This window comes from Gorilla gorilla, chromosome 1 (genome assembly GCF_029281585.2).
Source record: "Gorilla gorilla gorilla isolate KB3781 chromosome 1, NHGRI_mGorGor1-v2.1_pri, whole genome shotgun sequence".
Lineage (NCBI taxonomy): Eukaryota > Metazoa > Chordata > Mammalia > Primates > Hominidae > Gorilla > Gorilla gorilla.
The window spans coordinates 82,828,428-82,844,684 of NC_073224.2; the positions used below are offsets into that span (position 1 = coordinate 82,828,428).

Genomic DNA, 16,257 nt, shown 5'->3' on the forward strand with positions numbered 1-16,257 from the left:
TTTTATTTTTTAGTAGAGACAGGGTTTCACCGTCTTGGCCAGGCTGGTCTCAAACCCCTGACCTCAAGTGATCTGCCCACCTCAGCCTCCCAAACTGCTGGGATTACAGGCGTGAGCCACCATGCCTGGCAGAACACTTTTAAAATATATATATAATTTAATTTTTAACATTTGAGACAGGGGCTCACTCTGTCACCAAGGCTGGAGTGCAGTGGTGTGATCACAGCTCACTGCAGTCTGAATTCCTGGGCTCAAGTGATCCTCCCACCTCAGCCTCCTGAGTAGCTGGGACTACAGGCTCATGCCACCATGCCCAGCTTATTATTATTATTTTCTGGAGATGGGGGTCTCACCGTGTGTGGGGTCTCACAGTTGGTCTTGAACTCCTGGCCTCAAGCCTTGGCCTTCCAAAGTGCTAGGATTACAGATGTGGGCCACTGCATCCAGCCTGGATGAACAAATTAAACACAAACCCTGATGTTATAGTTCTTAATTCCTTGACCTGGTAGTATCTGCATCCTAATCTTTTCCAGCAGATGTTCACCAAATCACCTATATTTTTGCAGGGCCCCTCATCTGCCCTCCCCCAAGGACCTTCTTGGCAAGACACAAACCTCACAACTCCTATAAGCTGGAACAATAGGTCTCAACAGCATGTTCCTGAAACCTCAAGGTCTTTGTATTTCTGATTTCTCTTTGGACAACTCCTCCTAAAGATATTCATATGGCCCCCTCCATCATTTCATTCTGGTTTCCTAACAATGATTCCTAAGGGAGGCCTTTCCTACCGCATGTTCTCAGATGGTGCCCTCCCCACTTCCTCCCACTGCTTCCTATACCCTTGCCCTGCTATAGTTTTCTCTATGGACCTTATTAACATCTGAATGGCACGTTACATATTTATTTTTTAAATACTGATTTTTTTTTTTTTTTTTTGAGATGGAGTCTTGCTCTGTCACCCAGGCTGGAGTGCAATGGCGCGATCTCGGCTCACTGCAACCTCTGCCTCCCGGGGTCAAGTGATTCTCCTGCCTCAGCCTCCTGAGTAGCTGGAATTTCAGGTGCCCGCCACCATGCCCAGCTATTTTTTGTATTTTTAGTAGAGATGGGGTTTCACCAGGTTGGCTAGGCTGGTCTCGAACTCCTGACCTCAGGTGATCCACCTGCCTCAGCCTACCAAAGTGCCGGGATTACAGGTGTGAGCCACCACACTTGGCCTAAAATACTGATTCTTTATGTGATTGCTGTATGTCTCCCCCGAATGGAATCCCAGCCCCAAGAACAGTGTCTGCTGGCACAAGTAGCACTTGTGTATTTGTTGAACTCAAGTGGTTGAACAGGAGCCTTTTCAATAGTCTTTAATCTAGGGTGACAGATGAGCCTCTGGGCATTCTGGGGCCCTTTGGCACAGTTCTCGGCTACTGTTCACACTGCACATGGAGGGCTTCAAAGGATCCAGGGTCTGAATCAGCCAAGAACTTAGACACAGCTTCAGTTCAGGAGAGATGTCCTCTCTCATGAACGAAGAGCTCTCGAAAATGCCTATGACTGCAACAACAACTATAAGGAGTCCTTGATCACACAGCAGGAGGCACACGTGCCCTGTGAACTTGGTGGCTGCAGTCCTTGTGATGGTGCTTTTGGCTATTTCAGAAGAGGGAAATGTAAACAAACCTGCCCTTTATCTCCACTAGTTTGAATTTACCCAATCTCCCCAATAACTAATAAAAATAACAATACACATAAATATAATTTAGTTTGTTTTTATTTCAGCAGTTGTACATGGGTTTTTCACCTGCCCCGCATTCTGTCTCCTGATCCCCCAGTAGAGTTTTGCTAAGTATTTCCCAGCTGCTCACACCCCTTAGAAACGCGCTTGGCATGCACCCCGAGGCCCTGCTCTTCTCTCCCTGTCCCACCACTTCAGGGCTGCTGGGGAATGGGCGGGGCGGGGGGGGTGCTCTCTGTGGGCCACAGGTGTAACCATTATGTTTCCCTCGTCTGCGCCAGGGACACCTTGGCGCTCAGATGCCTGAAGGTAGCAGCTTTTCCCTCTTTGCCTCCTCTAATTAGATATTTTTCTCTCTCTCTCCCTCTCTCCATAAAGAAAACTATGAGAGAGGGAATTACAGGTAGAGGGCTAGAAGTTTTTGGACATTAACTATTTCTATCTTCTGATTTAGTTAACAAGAAACAAAAAATCCTGCAGACAAGTTTCTCCTCAGTCAGGTATTTCCTAACCAAGTTTGAGGGTATGAACATACTCTCCTTTTCCTTTTCTATAAAGCTGAGGAGAAGAGTGAGGGAGTGTGGGCAAGAGAGGTGGCTCAGGCTTTCCCTGGGCCTGATTGAACTTTAAAACTTCTCTACTAATTAAACAACACTGGGCTCTACACTTTGCTTAACCCTGGGAACTGGTCATCAGCCTTTGACCTCAGTTCCCCCTCCTGACCAGCTCTGTGCCCCACCCTGTCCTCTGGAACCTCTGTGAGATTTAGAGGAACGAACCAGTTTTCAGGCGGATTGCCTCAGATCACACTATCTCCACTTGCCCAGCCCTGTGGAAGATTAGCGACCATGTATTCCAATATGATAGGAACCGTAACCTCTGGAAAAAGGTAAGAGGGGTGAGCTTTCCCCTTGCCTGCCCCCACTGGGCTTTGTGACCTCCAAAGGACTCACAGGAATGACCTCCAACACCTTTGAGAAGACCAGGCCCTCTCCCTAGTAGTTACAGTCAAAGACCTGTTTGGAAGATGTCATTTCAAGTGCTCTCCCTCCCACCCCACCTCTTGGGGTAAGGCCTTTCCTAAGCTACCCCTTGGGTCCCTAGCCTAAGAAACAAGGGGGATGTCATCCCTGGTGTAAAGATGCTGTGCAGGACGTCAGCACTCACGGGATCCAGGGGACGCTCCAAGGGGAATCCCCAGGGCCTGCCATCCATCCGGGAAGAGAGCAAATGCTACCCATGAGGACCTCCTCACTCCCTTTTTGCTCTTTCTTCCACTCATATCCACCCTACTCCACCCCCACCCAAATCCCAGTGACCTTTGACTGAAAGGCCAAGACTGCTTCCTTTTCTCACAGTGAGAGTTGTCCCTCCCTCAATGCCACACACACTCCCTTCTTCATCTGAGTTGTCACAGGAGGCTAGAAACGGGGTGGTGGCACAACTGTCTTGGTTTTAATTTGTGCTTCATAGCTCTCCCAGGGTCCTCTCAGCCTCAAATTGCATTTCCAAATGTAGTTGAAGGACAGAGTGGGCAGTGGAGATGGGAAGATGAATGGCAGGGTCCTTTCCTCTCTCTCTCTGCTTCTTCAGCCTGCCTTTCACATCTCCCTTGGTGCCGCTGCTTCTCTCCGGCTTTGCACCTCTGTTCTTGAAAGGGCTGCAGAACTGGACTCAGACCACGCGAGAAGGCAAATCCCCCTCAGCTGCCCCAGCTTCCAGCCAGCCCCACGCTTGCCCAACGGACCATGTCCGTGAATCTGCACTGGGTGCCTGTCTTTCTCTCCCAGGAGAAGATGGGAAGATCCAGTACCCACACACAGACCCGCTTGTGTACACCCAGGAGCCATAAACCAGCTGGAGGCAGCCCCTGCCCCACCCTGTCTTATCTACAAAAAATATTACAAGAGACTTTATCTCTTGATTTGCTTCATCGAGTGTCCCAACTACCTCATTTTTTTAAAATGTGAAATTAGCTTCATTTACCTTCATTGAATCCATGTTGGCGACTATTAAAAATTCCAGGCAATAAAAAAGGATGAGAGCCTGAACTAAAGCAGTGGCAATAACTGGTGAAAGAGTAAAAAAACAGAACTGATTGACTCTGGGGTGAACTGATTGACTCTGGGGTTTGATTAAATGAGGAGGAGAGAGGGAGGAATCCAGGGTGATTCTCAGGTTTCTGTACGGGGTTCACTGAGCCCACTCACAGGAGCAGGCATGTGGGGGAGAATTAATTACCAGTTCAGTTTGGTCCTGTTTCCCTGAAGAACTTGTAGGAGTTCCTGGTGGAACTGTCCAGCAAATAGTCAGTCTGGAGCTCAGTGGAAGGGTTAGGGCTGGAGCTAGAGATGTAGGAATCTTCAGCACACAGATATTGCCATTGTTTTTGTTTGTTTGTTTGTTTGTTGTTGTTGTTTTGAGACACAGTCTCACTTTGTCACCCAGGTTGGAGTGCAGTGGCACAATCTCAGCTCACTGCAACCTTTGCCTCCTGGGTTCAAGCTATTCTTCTGCCTCAGTCTCCCTAGTAGCTTGGGACTACAGGTGTGCGCCACCACACCCAGCTAATTTTTGTATTTTTAGTAGAGACGAGGTTTCACCATGTTGTCCAGGCTGATCTCGAACACCCAACCTCAAGTGATCTGCATGCCTGAGCCTCCCAAAGTGCTGGGACTACAGGCGTGAGCCACCGCACCCGGCCGGATATTGCCTTTGCTCCATCCATTTCTTCTTACTTCTCTTGTGTTGCTGAAATCTCTCTGCTGCATCTATCAGAGTCCTTCCCCAAACAGTTTCTGTAGCTGGCTCCCCCTACCACCCTGACTCTTCACTGGGCACTAAAGCCGATTTTTTAGGCATGCACATTCCATGTCACAAACAGGAAGCTTCTCATTCTTTTTTCTCCCAGCGTCGGGAGTTGAGCACATAATACTCCAGATAACCATCAGATGATTCTAATTCCAACATGACCATGTCCAGGCAACTGAACTGTCCCCTGGCAAGAAGTCTAGGACTGAACCTGTCCCAGGCCCCTGTACTTGGTTCAAAGGATTTAGCCCTTCTCTTGGCCACACCAGGTGGGCTGGAATCCTCTGCTTTACTGGGGCAACCCTGTGGTGGGCAGTGGGGCTAGGGGTTTCAGCCTAGCTTAACTCGGCATTTTGTCTCCTTGCAGGAAGGTTTATCTTTTGTCCTTGCTGCTCATTGGCTTCTGGGACTGCGTGACCTGTCATGGGAGCCCTGTGGACATCTGCACAGCCAAGCCGCGGGACATTCCCATGAATCCCATGTGCATTTACCGCTCCCCAGAGAAGAAGGCAACTGAGGATGAGGGCTCAGAACAGAAGATCCCCGAGGCCACCAACCGGCGTGTCTGGGAACTGTCCAAGGCCAATTCCCGCTTTGCTACCACTTTCTATCAGCACCTGGCAGATTCCAAGAATGACAATGATAACATTTTCCTGTCACCCCTGAGTATCTCCACGGCTTTTGCTATGACCAAGCTGGGTGCCTGTAATGACACCCTCCAGCAACTGATGGAGGTACGACCCAAAGGTCTTCTGCCCAGCCACCTTGTTAGGAGCACCTTTGGGGCTTCCATAGGTCCAAGTCCAATGACTCCTCAACCAACACTGCAGGCCACTAGGGGCGCTCATTATGCATTATGATTCCCTTTGAACATCACTACTGTGTTATAATTCCCTTTGAAAATCATTTTTTAAAAAATTAGCCAAGGAATCTTGGCTATCTACTTTTTAAATCCTGGTTTCCTCTTTTGAGCACCTTAAAATGGGGGAAGGCTTGTATCTTCTCTCAACTTCTCTTTTCAGTAATTCTTTCATCTATATGTTTACTCATTAATTTGATCATTTATTTATTTATTCATTCAGCACTTCCTCTGTGCCAGGCAATGTGTTGTGCCAGTCCCTCCTCTGGTGGAAGAAGAGTAGCTTTACCATCTGGTGACATCAGGCATATAGGCTCTTGTGGAAAAAAATTCTAGGATAGTATTTTTTTTTTTTTTTTTGAGATGGAGTCTCGCTCTATTGCCCAGGCTGGAGTGCAGTGGTGCAGTCTCGGCTCACTCCAACCTCTGCCTCCCAGGTTCAAGCAATTCTCCCACCTCAGCCTCCTGAGTAGATGGGATTACAGGCACATGCCACCACGCCTAGCTAATTTCTATATTTTTAGTAGAGATGGGGTTTCACCACGTGGCCAGACTGGTCTCAAACTTTTTTTTTTTTTTTTTTTTTTGAGACGGAGTCTCGCTCTGTCATCCAGGCTGGAGCTCAGTGGCGCGATCTCAGCTCACTGCAACCTCTACCTCCCGGGTTCAAGCAATTCTCAGCCTCAGCCTCCCGAGTAGCTGGGATTACAGGTGCCCGGCACCATGCCTGGCTAATTTTTTTCTTTTTAGTAGAGATGTGGTTTCACCATGTTGGCCAGGCTAGTCTTGAACTCCTGACCTCGTGATCCACCTGCCTTGGCCTCCCAAAGTGCTGTGATTACAGGCGTGAGCCACCGCGCCCAGCCTCAAACTCTTGACTTCAAGGGATCGGCCTGACTTGGCTTCCCAAAGTGCTGGGATTACAAGCATGAGCCACTGCACTGGGCCTAGGATGGTATATTGAGACCAGGGGCCCAGGAAAGCCAAGAGAAGCCTCAAGGACGTGAGAGTGTTTTCTGGCTCTGGGAAGTATGGATCTTTTCAGGTCAGTGACTTGGTTCCCACCCCCTTCCCCCCACTGCCTTTTGTGGGAGGGAAGTAGGGCATGATAAGATGAAATGTCATGGATTGAATGATCACTGTTGGCCTCTGGGGCTATGATAAGTCATGGATGGAAACACTAGATCTTTAATCTGTCCTTGGCTTGGCTGCATGACAGTCTTTCTTCAAGTTGGATCACACTTTGGAAGCAGAGTTCATCAATAGGGAGGCATGAGTCCCTTCAAGATGGTATACGGTGCTTATTTGAAACTTGGACACTAAAGTCTGTGGGTCTTAGGAGGGTTCCTTCTATTCTAGTGGTCAGTTTCCATGGAACTTCATCACCTTTGCTCAGGGCTCTGGGGTGGGTTAACCCAAGTCTTCACTCCTTGAAAGAAATTGTAGATTTAAAAACTCTTAAGACACATAATACTGCCTTCTCTGGGCCCTTCAGTCGTTTTTGTATACATTGGTACTGGTCTCAAAGCACTTCCATATCCCTCATGTCTCTGTCCCCAAGTAAGATCTTAAACGTAACCCTTCCAACAAGAAGAACAGAACAGAACACTGCTTCCAAACCACACATGTTCCTTGGGTCCTCCCCTCTACACAAACGCCATGCGTTGGGAAAGCAGGGTGAGACTGAATCTCTCTAGAGAAAAGAGAAATTCAGCACCAAGCTTTTGATCAAAAGCATAATCCCCCTTAAAAAAAGTGCCTATTGGAACAAAATCAGGAAAACCAAAGGCAGAGAACAGATAAAACCAAAAGGCCTTTTGCAGCCTGAGGAGAGAGCATGGAAAGGGCAGGAGGGGAACAGCCTCACCCATTTTGCCTTGGGGATGGTGAAGGTGGGCACTGGGGGATTCCAACTTCAAAGCATGGATGACTTCTAAGTCCTTTTCAACCCTGAGCTCTTAGATTCTGAGCCTGTTTAATCCCTTGCTGATAGATTCACTCTTCCTTTTTCACCCCTACCACCAGTATCCCAGAGCCTCCATGAGCAGCTGGCCCCAGTAGATGCCACAAAAGTGTTTGTTACGAGAAGGACACTGTCCTGATTCTCTTCTCTGTCCAGAATCACCAAGAGGACTTTTCCCATTCCAGCAAGAAAACATCCGTGTGTTGATCTAGAGGCGTTTAGAGACGTTAGGTGGCAACCTAGTCTCTCTTTTTCCCTTTATCCTTCCTACCCTTCATTCTTCTTTTATCCTTTTATTCATCAGAACACAAGAGTTGAGCATTTATGCTGTCCCAGGTACTGTGCTTGAAGGAGTTAACAACTGAGGTGGCTATTAGTCAGAGACTGACCAGCATGTGCTCACCACCCATGTTAACTAGGCTGCCCACCAAACCCACCACCATTTTTTTTTGACTTCTATAGGTATTTAAGTTTGACACCATATCTGAGAAAACATCTGATCAGATCCACTTCTTCTTTGCCAAACTGAACTGCCGACTCTATCGAAAAGCCAACAAATCCTCCAAGTTAGTATCAGCCAATCGCCTTTTTGGAGACAAATCCCTTACCTTCAATGAGACCTACCAGGACATCAGTGAGTTGGTATATGGAGCCAAGCTCCAGCCCCTGGACTTCAAGGTGAGTTGCAGATGTTACCCCTGACCTCCGAGTTCTTCCTCTCCACTCAGAGATTGAGGAGGTGGAGAAACAGCATCCAAATTCACACTGCTTTGCTGCTGAAGACTGCTGGAGGGCTGACTAAAAGTTAGAACCCCTGGAATAGTTATTCTTACTTGAAACCTGAGAAATCAATGGTATCCATGCTTGGATTGTAGTGACTGCCCAGAAAACATGAATAAATAATCAATTCTTCATTCCATCCACCAACTTCAAATATATACCAAAGGGTGTTTTGAAGATGCTAGTCCTACAAGATATCTTACTTAATTTGAACAGTTATCATGGTCAAATAAAGTTGGTACATGATGCATGTTATATTCTCCTCTTGGAGATTCATGAAGCACGTGGGCCTATGAAGGTTCTGAGAAACTCTGCAACAAAGAAATCTGTTGGCTTTATTCAATCGGCATTCCTCAAATGTATTTGACCGCATGGGCATTTCTCTCCTCCATATAACCTGCCAACCCCATATAACCTGCAATCATTCATTGCTTCCCCTGGAACATGCCTTGGAAATTCTACCTTTGTGAGTTAAGGTTTTCCAAAGTCAGAGAAAATAATATTTTATCTTCTTTTTCCCAGACTATTTTCGCCTTCCTTCTTTTCATTTATTTCTTCCTATTTCTTTTTGTTCTTTTTCTTCTGATAATATTTATTAACTACAGGAAAGATTCATGGAACTATATTAGATATGTGAGGCTTCCCTAATTTGGGTTAGAGCAATGGCTTCTTAATCAAATGGTGGGAAAGGACAGAGGGATGGTGAGAAAAATAAAATGCTGCCTGGGAAAATGGAGAAGCCAATTGAATAGCACAAGTGAGTAGGTTTATTTTCTGTTCTCCTCAGGAAAATGCAGAGCAATCCAGAGCGGCCATCAACAAATGGGTGTCCAATAAGACCGAAGGCCGAATCACCAATGTCATTCCCCCGGAAGCCATCAATGAGCTCACTGTTCTGGTGCTGGTTAACACCATTTACTTCAAGGTACTCAGAATGGCCCTGGAGAGACCCCAGGGACTTCCTCTTGCTCTTCAGCTTACCCTTTTTTTTTTTTTAAATGGTGAGACCGAAGCCCTGAGAGGGCAAATGGACTGCCTAAAGCTACACAGGTACAGGTCAGCAGGGCAGGTCAATCTATTATTTATTTATTTATTTATTTATTTTTGACAGAGTCTCGCTCTGTCGCCCAGGCTGGAGTGCAGTGGCGTGATCTTGGCTAACTGCAAGCTTCACCTCCTGGGTTCACGGCATTCTCCTGCCTCAGCCTCCCAAGTAGGTGGGAATACAGGCACCCACCACCATGCCCAGCTAATTTTTTGTTTTTTTTTTTAGTAGAGACGGGGTTTCACCGTGTTAGCCAGGATAGTCTTGATCTCCTGACCTCGTGATCTGCCCACCTCGGCCTCCCAAAGTGCTGGGATTACAGGCGTGAGCCACCGCGCCCGGCAGATTGGCTTCTTTCACCTAGTAAAATGCATTTACTGTTCCTTTGTGTTTTTGTGGCTTTGTCACTCATTTCTTCTTAGCATGGAATAGCATTACATTTGGTCTGGATGTACCACAGTCTGTCTATTAATCTACTGAAGGACATTTTGGCTGCTTCCAAGGTTTGACCGTTATGAATAAACCTACTCATAATTCCATCATTCTGACACAGCCATTATTAACCTTTTTGTGCATATCCCGCCAGTCTTTTTTCCGAATAATTATATATTAATGTAACACTATAATATGGATATGTCTTGTGTCAATAACTATCCTCCTATGAATGTTTGTGTTCTTACTTTGTGATTCTCTTCCAGGGCCTGTGGAAGTCAAAGTTCAGCCCTGAGAACACAAGGAAGGAACTGTTCTACAAGGCTGATGGAGAGTCGTGTTCAGCATCTATGATGTACCAGGAAGGCAAGTTCCGTTATCGGCGCGTGGCTGAAGGCACCCAGGTGCTTGAGTTGCCCTTCAAAGGTGATGACATCACCATGGTCCTCATCTTGCCAAAGCCTGAGAAGAGCCTGGCCAAGGTGGAGAAGGAACTCACCCCAGAGGTGCTGCAGGAGTGGCTGGATGAATTGGAGGAGATGATGCTGGTGGTCCACATGCCCCGCTTCCGCATTGAGGACGGCTTCAGTTTGAAGGAGCAGCTGCAAGACATGGGCCTTGTCGATCTGTTCAGCCCTGAAAAGTCCAAACTCCCAGGTTTGTCTAGGAAGGAGTTTCCTCCCTTCTCTACCCGCAAGGTAGTCTGACCAAAAGTGGAAGAGTTGGAGAAAGAATAGAAAGGAGCAACAAGTCAGGACTCCTGGATACTGATCCTAGTTTCTACTGCTAACTTGTGGAAATCTCTTTTCCTTTTGAGGCCTCAGTTTCCTCTTCTGTAAAAGGGAAGTTTGTTCTCGGATCTCCATGGGCCCAGCCAGCACTGGTGCCCTGTGAGTCTGTATCAGGTAGAGAAGATGGGACCAGGTGGAGAGGAATTTGAAAGGGCATTGGAATTCAGAGCAAAGAGACAGATATTAAGAGCTGGGGAGATTTGGTTCCCATTACACAGGCCTCACTGACATTTATTATTATTATTATTATTATTATTATTACTTGAGACAGAGTCTTACTCTGTTGCCCAGGCTGGAGTGCAGCGGTGCGATCTCGGCTCACTGCAACCTCTGCCTCCCGGGTTCAAGTGATTCTCATGCCTCAGCCTCCTGAGTAGCTGGGATTATAGGCACACGCCACCATACCTGGTTAATTTCTGTATTCTTAGTAGAGATGGGGTTTCACCATGTTGGCCAGGATGGTCTTGAACTCTTGACCTTGTGATCCGCCTGCCTTGGCTTCCCAAAGTGCTGGGATTACAGGCGTCAGCCAACACACCTGGCACATTAAAATATCTTTTAAAGAACTTGGCTGGCCAGGGTGGCTCACACCTGTAATACCAGCACTTTGGGAGGCTGAGGTGGGAGGATCGTCTAAGCCCACGAGTTCGAGACCAGCCTGGACAACATAGTGAGATGGTCTCTACAAAAAATAAAAAAAATTAGCCAGGCATGGTGACGCACACCTGTAGTCCTAGCTTCTTGGGAGGCAGAGCTGGGAGGATTGCCTGAGTCTGGGAGGTCAACGCTGTGGTGTACTGTGATCACACCACTGCACTCCAGCCTGAGCAACAGAGTGAGGTCCTATTACTAAATAAATAAATAAATAATAAAATAAGTTTACGATGTTAAGTAATTAGATTTATCTTTATTGGGCTTTTTTTTTTTTTTTTTTTTGAGACGAAGTCTTGCTCTTGTCCCCCAGGCTGGAGTGCAGTGGTGCAATCTCGGCTCACTGCAACCTCCACCCCCCAGATTCAAGCGATTCTCCTGCCTCAGCCTCCCAAGGAGCTAGGATTACAGGCGCCTGCCACCACGCCCGGCTAATTTTTGTATTTTTAGTAGAAACGGGTTTCACTATGTTGGCCAGGCTGGTCTTGAACTCCTGACCTCAGGCGATCTACCTGCCTTGGCCTCCCAAAGTGCTGGGATTACAGGCGTGAGCCACTGTGCTATTGGGCTGTCTTTAAGCTAGTTTTGAAAACTAAAAATGTTGCCAGACTGGAAAGAAAGATGTTCCTTCTGGATGGAGTGAGTTTTTTTCTGTAAGAACAGAGTCTTGCCCTTTCTTTCTCCCACAAAAAGCTGAAGCCTGAGAATGAACTATCAGGAGCTACGCTGAACAAGCCCAAAGTACTTTATTATTATTATTTTTGAGATGCAGTTTTGCTCTTGTTGTCCAGGCTGGAGTGCAGTGGCGTGATCCTGGCTCACTGCAACCTCCACCTCCCGAGTTCAAGCGATTCTCCTGCCTCAGTCTCCCAAGTAGCTGGGATTATAGGCATGCGCCACCACACCTGGCTAATTTTTGTATTTTCACGATAGAGACAAGGTTTCACCATATTAGTCAGTGTCTCCAACTCCTGACCTCAGGTGATCTGTACACCTTGGCCTCCGGAAGTGCTGGGATTACAGGTGTGAGCCACTGCACCCGGCCCCCAAAGTACTTTATTATTTTTAACACATATTCATTGTGAGAGTATGATTAGGTGAAGACTTAGGATTTCTTCTTATGTTTCAAAAAGCCCCAAAGGATCTCTTAATCCAAACTGAATTCCCATCTGTGGGTTGAAGCCAACTTTCTCCCATCTCACAAAGACTTCTCCGGTCTTCCTTCCAGGTATTGTTGCAGAAGGCCGGGATGACCTCTATGTCTCAGATGCATTCCATAAGGCATTTCTTGAGGTGAGTACACCTTCCCCACTCTCTCTTAGGGTACAGAAAGGAGATGCATGAACAACAGGAACACATGTGGAAAAGGCCTGTTTCCAGTGTTAAGGCATGCAAAAGGCCTCTGCAGGCCTGCTATAATACAGCCCTCCCCGAAACCTTCATGGTGTGATTGTTCTGCCTTCCCTCCCACTACCTCTTCTGTAGCAGGTCAAGCGGGAACACAAACATTTAGGGAGGGTGATATAGGAAAAGAAGCCAGCAAAGGCCATCAAGAAGAAATTTACAGCATGAGGAGAACCAGAAGAGTATGGGGTCGCAGAAACCCAGGGAGAATTTTTTTTTTTTTTTTTTTTTTGAGACTGAGCTTCGTTCGCTCTTGTTGCCCAGGCTAGAGTGCAATGGTGGGACAGCTCACTACAACTTCTGCCTCCCACGTTCAAGCGATTCTCCTGCCTCAGCCTCCTGGGTAGCTGGGATGACAGGCATGTGCCATCACGCCCGGCTAATTTTTGTATTTTTAGTAGAAACAGGGTTTCTCCATGTTGGTCAGGCAGGTCTTGAATTCCCAATCTCAGGTGATCCACCTCCTTGGCACCCCCAAAGTGCTGGGATTACAGGCATGAGCCACTGCACCCGGCCAACCCAGGGAGAAGTTTTAAGAAAATGGATAGCATCTAGTAAGAAGACTCCTGGGCTGGGCATGGTGGTTCACACCTGTAACCCCAGCACCTTGGGAGGCTGAGATGGAAGGATCACTTGAGCCCAGGAGTTTGCAACCAGCCTGAGCAACATAGTGAGACCCTGTCTCTGCCAAAAAAATCTTAAAAAAAAAAAAAAAGTTTGGAGACTGCCCATAGTTTACCTTTCCCTGAGGACAGAATAGTGTGGCCACATGCCTAATTATAATGGATGAAGAGCAAATGGAAGGTAAGAAAGGAAAGCTGGTGAGTGTGCATCAGTGTCTTAAAGTGTGCTCCAGACAACTAGAGCACTAGACTACACTGGAGGAAACGAAAAGGTGGTCAAATAAATGCATATCCTCTCATGGGAGATGAACAGTACACACTGGCATGCTGAGGTCTGAGAAGTCCCACAGTAAAGAAGACGATTGAATATCACTTAACCTAGTGTTCCCCCAAATGAGATGTGCATGGAACCCTGTGTTAGAGTAATAGCTGTGTACAGCCTGTGGAACTTCTGGTTCTCAAGTAAACGCTAAACTATGGACCAACAGCAGTAGTTATCTGGGGAGCTTTATCTTTGGAGATTCTGGGATGGGCCCTCAGAATCTCTGTATGTACTAAACTCCTCAGGGGATTCTTATGCACGAGATTTGGGAACCACTGGTATAGACTATTTTTTGCGGGAGCCAGCCTGTGAGGGATAGGAGATTGGACAATGGTAGAGATGTTCCTACAATCGAAGAAATAGAAAAGAATGAAGGTTGTAGTCAAAGAGAAAGGTTTCAGAGGATGGTGCTAAGTAAATATAGATCCAGGGATCAAACTCAGAGGAAAGTGGAATTTTGACGGGAGCGAAGAAATGTGATAGCTTGAAAGAACACAAGGTTATAACCTGAGAAAAAGATGCTATTAACATAATTTCAAAGGTAGAGTCGTTCTGAGATGGCAAGTCCAAGGTGTAGCCATGGACAGGTTTGCTTAAGTGGAATGAAGGTAATGCTCATTAGGTTTGATGAGATGAAAAGATGAAAGAAATGGGAGACTAGGGTGTTGAACGGGTCTCCTAATGAGATTTTTTTTTTTTCATTGAAATGGAGTCTTGCTCTGTCGCCTAGGCTGGAATGCAGTGGTATGATCTCAGTTCACTGCAACCTCCACCTCCTGGGTTCAAGCGATCCTCTTGCCTCAGCCTCCCAAATAGCTGGGACTACAGGTGCCCGCCACCACGCCCAACTAAATTTTTGTATTTTTAGTAGAGACGGGGTTTCACCATGTTGGCCAGGCTGGTCTCAAACTCCTGACCTTAAGTGATCCACCTGACTCGGCCTCCCAAAGTGCTGGGATTACAGGCATGAGCCACCATGCCTGGCCTACTGAGATATTTTAATTGCCTCAAATGATAGCAGGAGTTGGAGTGGACAGAAAGGCTAAGTGCAAAAATCATCAGTGTGGGGATATAGTCTATAGGACAATGAATGTCAGTGACCTTTAAGACAATAGCAAGAGTAGAGGTATTGAGGTCAGAACAAGGGATTTTACAAGAGTGCTGTATTAATGGTTTTGGAAGTTAAGATGACACTGCTCACACCCTCTTTCACATGGATTTTTGGATGAAAGAACACTTAGGAAGAACTGCAAGGGAAATTGAGTCCTCAGGGTTTTAACTCTCATTGAATATCCTCTTGTAAGGACTCCAGTTAGAAGTGGTCAACTCAGACCTCCTTGAGGGGTCTGAGTTACTATTAGGAAGAAGCAGAGGTCTGGATTCATTTTATCCACCTGAGCCCAGTACACAATGATGTAAGATATTTCCATGGTTCTTACAACAAAGCCGTTTTCTTTGAAAACCTTGGGAATCCTTAATAAACAGGACCCCAACTAATTGTAGATCTGAGAAGCCATTAAAAACCAGAATCTGATTTGAATAAAAGGATCCTGGTCATGCAAACACTCTAGTCTGCTAATAAATTTAGTGCTGGAATGAGCATGAAATAGGTAATATGGGGAGATAGCGGGTAAGGAAGGGAGGAACAAAGGAAGGGGAAGGAAGAGTGAGAAGGAAGGAGAAGACATCATCAACCAGCTCCACAAAACCCAGGGAGCCGGTTAATCATGTGCTTTCATTAAGAGCAGAAACAGTTTTAGTGATATTCTGGGTCCTGAGGCAAAATTTTCTGAAGGTGTTTCCCTCTAGATCTGCTTATCAGCCATGTTCAAATACCACTGTTTCGGTCTATTACTCCAAGAAAATGGTATCTCGTCCAGCCAGAGAACCCACCTCTTTTCACAGGCCCTAGGTCCTGAGTGGCTCTTTGGAGTAGCTGTATCTTGGATCTTGATGCTCCAACAGTGAAACTGTTTCTTTCAACTATGGAGTTCAGATCTTGAGCCAAAAATCTTTCAGTGGCTGGTACAAAAAAAATCCGCTGTAAAACCATTTACAATGGTACCAGCCAGAAATGTGATAACCTGTGTACATTCAGATTTCTGGGTTACCTGAATGGAACTCTTACACTTATTACCTAGCACAAGGCTTGGACAAACACAAGTACCTTACATTCTCTGCATGAAAGAATGAGTAGAAGTAGGATTCTGGAGGGAATCCAACCTGACCCAAATGTACTTTTTACTGGAAAACAAAAGCATTTGAGGAATTGCTGTGTCTGTGGATGATTTACCTGCCAAAAATGAACGGCAGAGTGGCTAATGTAGTTTTATTTCCCATGTGATCTGCAGGTAAATGAAGAAGGCAGTGAAGCAGCTGCAAGTACCGCTGTTGTGATTGCTGGCCGTTCGCTAAACCCCAACAGGGTGACTTTCAAGGCCAACAGGCCTTTCCTGGTTTTTATAAGAGAAGTTCCTCTGAACACTATTATCTTCATGGGCAGAGTAGCCAACCCTTGTGTTAAGTAAAATGTTCTTATTCTTTGCACCTCTTCCTATTTTGGTTTGTGAACAGAAGTAAAAATAAATACAACTACTTCCATTTCACATTATAAATGGACTCTGCATTTGAAATGAAGACAAGGAAAGGGGAAACATGCTATTGGGGCACTTGGTAAAATGATGCCTTCAAGTTGTTCTTTACCCAGTAACCACATCTGGATCAAGAAAATGAGGGAGAGAGCGATAAAAGATGGTACACAGCCAGAAAGGGAAGGGAGAGTGAATTCTCAGTATTTCCATCACACTAAAACATATCAAAAATTTAAACAAATTAGTTTCTACATAT

At 46.2% G+C, this 16,257-nt stretch overlaps 1 protein-coding gene across 2 annotated transcripts; it reads left to right on the forward strand.

Annotated features, from left to right (window-relative positions):
* Positions 1 to 2,476: 2,476 nt before the first annotated feature.
* On the forward strand, positions 2,477 to 16,016 carry SERPINC1 (serpin family C member 1). Of its 2 annotated transcripts, none has more exons than XM_031002825.3 (7): positions 2,477 to 2,618; positions 4,908 to 5,274; positions 7,825 to 8,040; positions 8,930 to 9,067; positions 9,886 to 10,276; positions 12,290 to 12,354; positions 15,762 to 16,016. In XM_031002825.3, the coding sequence occupies exons 1-7, from the start codon at positions 2,578 to 2,580 to the stop codon at positions 15,936 to 15,938; spliced, it is 1,395 nt and encodes a 464-aa protein (XP_030858685.1). In that variant the 5' UTR covers positions 2,477 to 2,577; the 3' UTR covers positions 15,939 to 16,016. The 2 variants fall into 2 exon arrangements, with proteins under 2 accessions (XP_030858685.1, XP_055222094.1); XM_055366119.2 differs by lacking the exon at positions 2,477 to 2,618 and adding an exon at positions 4,639 to 4,809.
* The last annotated feature ends 241 nt before the right edge of the window (positions 16,017 to 16,257 follow it).

Excerpts from the sequence above, each read along its gene's own strand:
- SERPINC1 (XM_031002825.3), top strand. The coding sequence starts at position 2,578 with ATGTATTCCAATATGATAGGAACCGTAACCTCTGGAAAAAG. Across the intron at positions 8,041-8,929 it reads TCCAGCCCCTGGACTTCAAG|GAAAATGCAGAGCAATCCAG; the intron begins GTGAGTTGCAGA and ends TGTTCTCCTCAG. Across the intron at positions 9,068-9,885 it reads TTAACACCATTTACTTCAAG|GGCCTGTGGAAGTCAAAGTT; the intron begins GTACTCAGAATG and ends ATTCTCTTCCAG.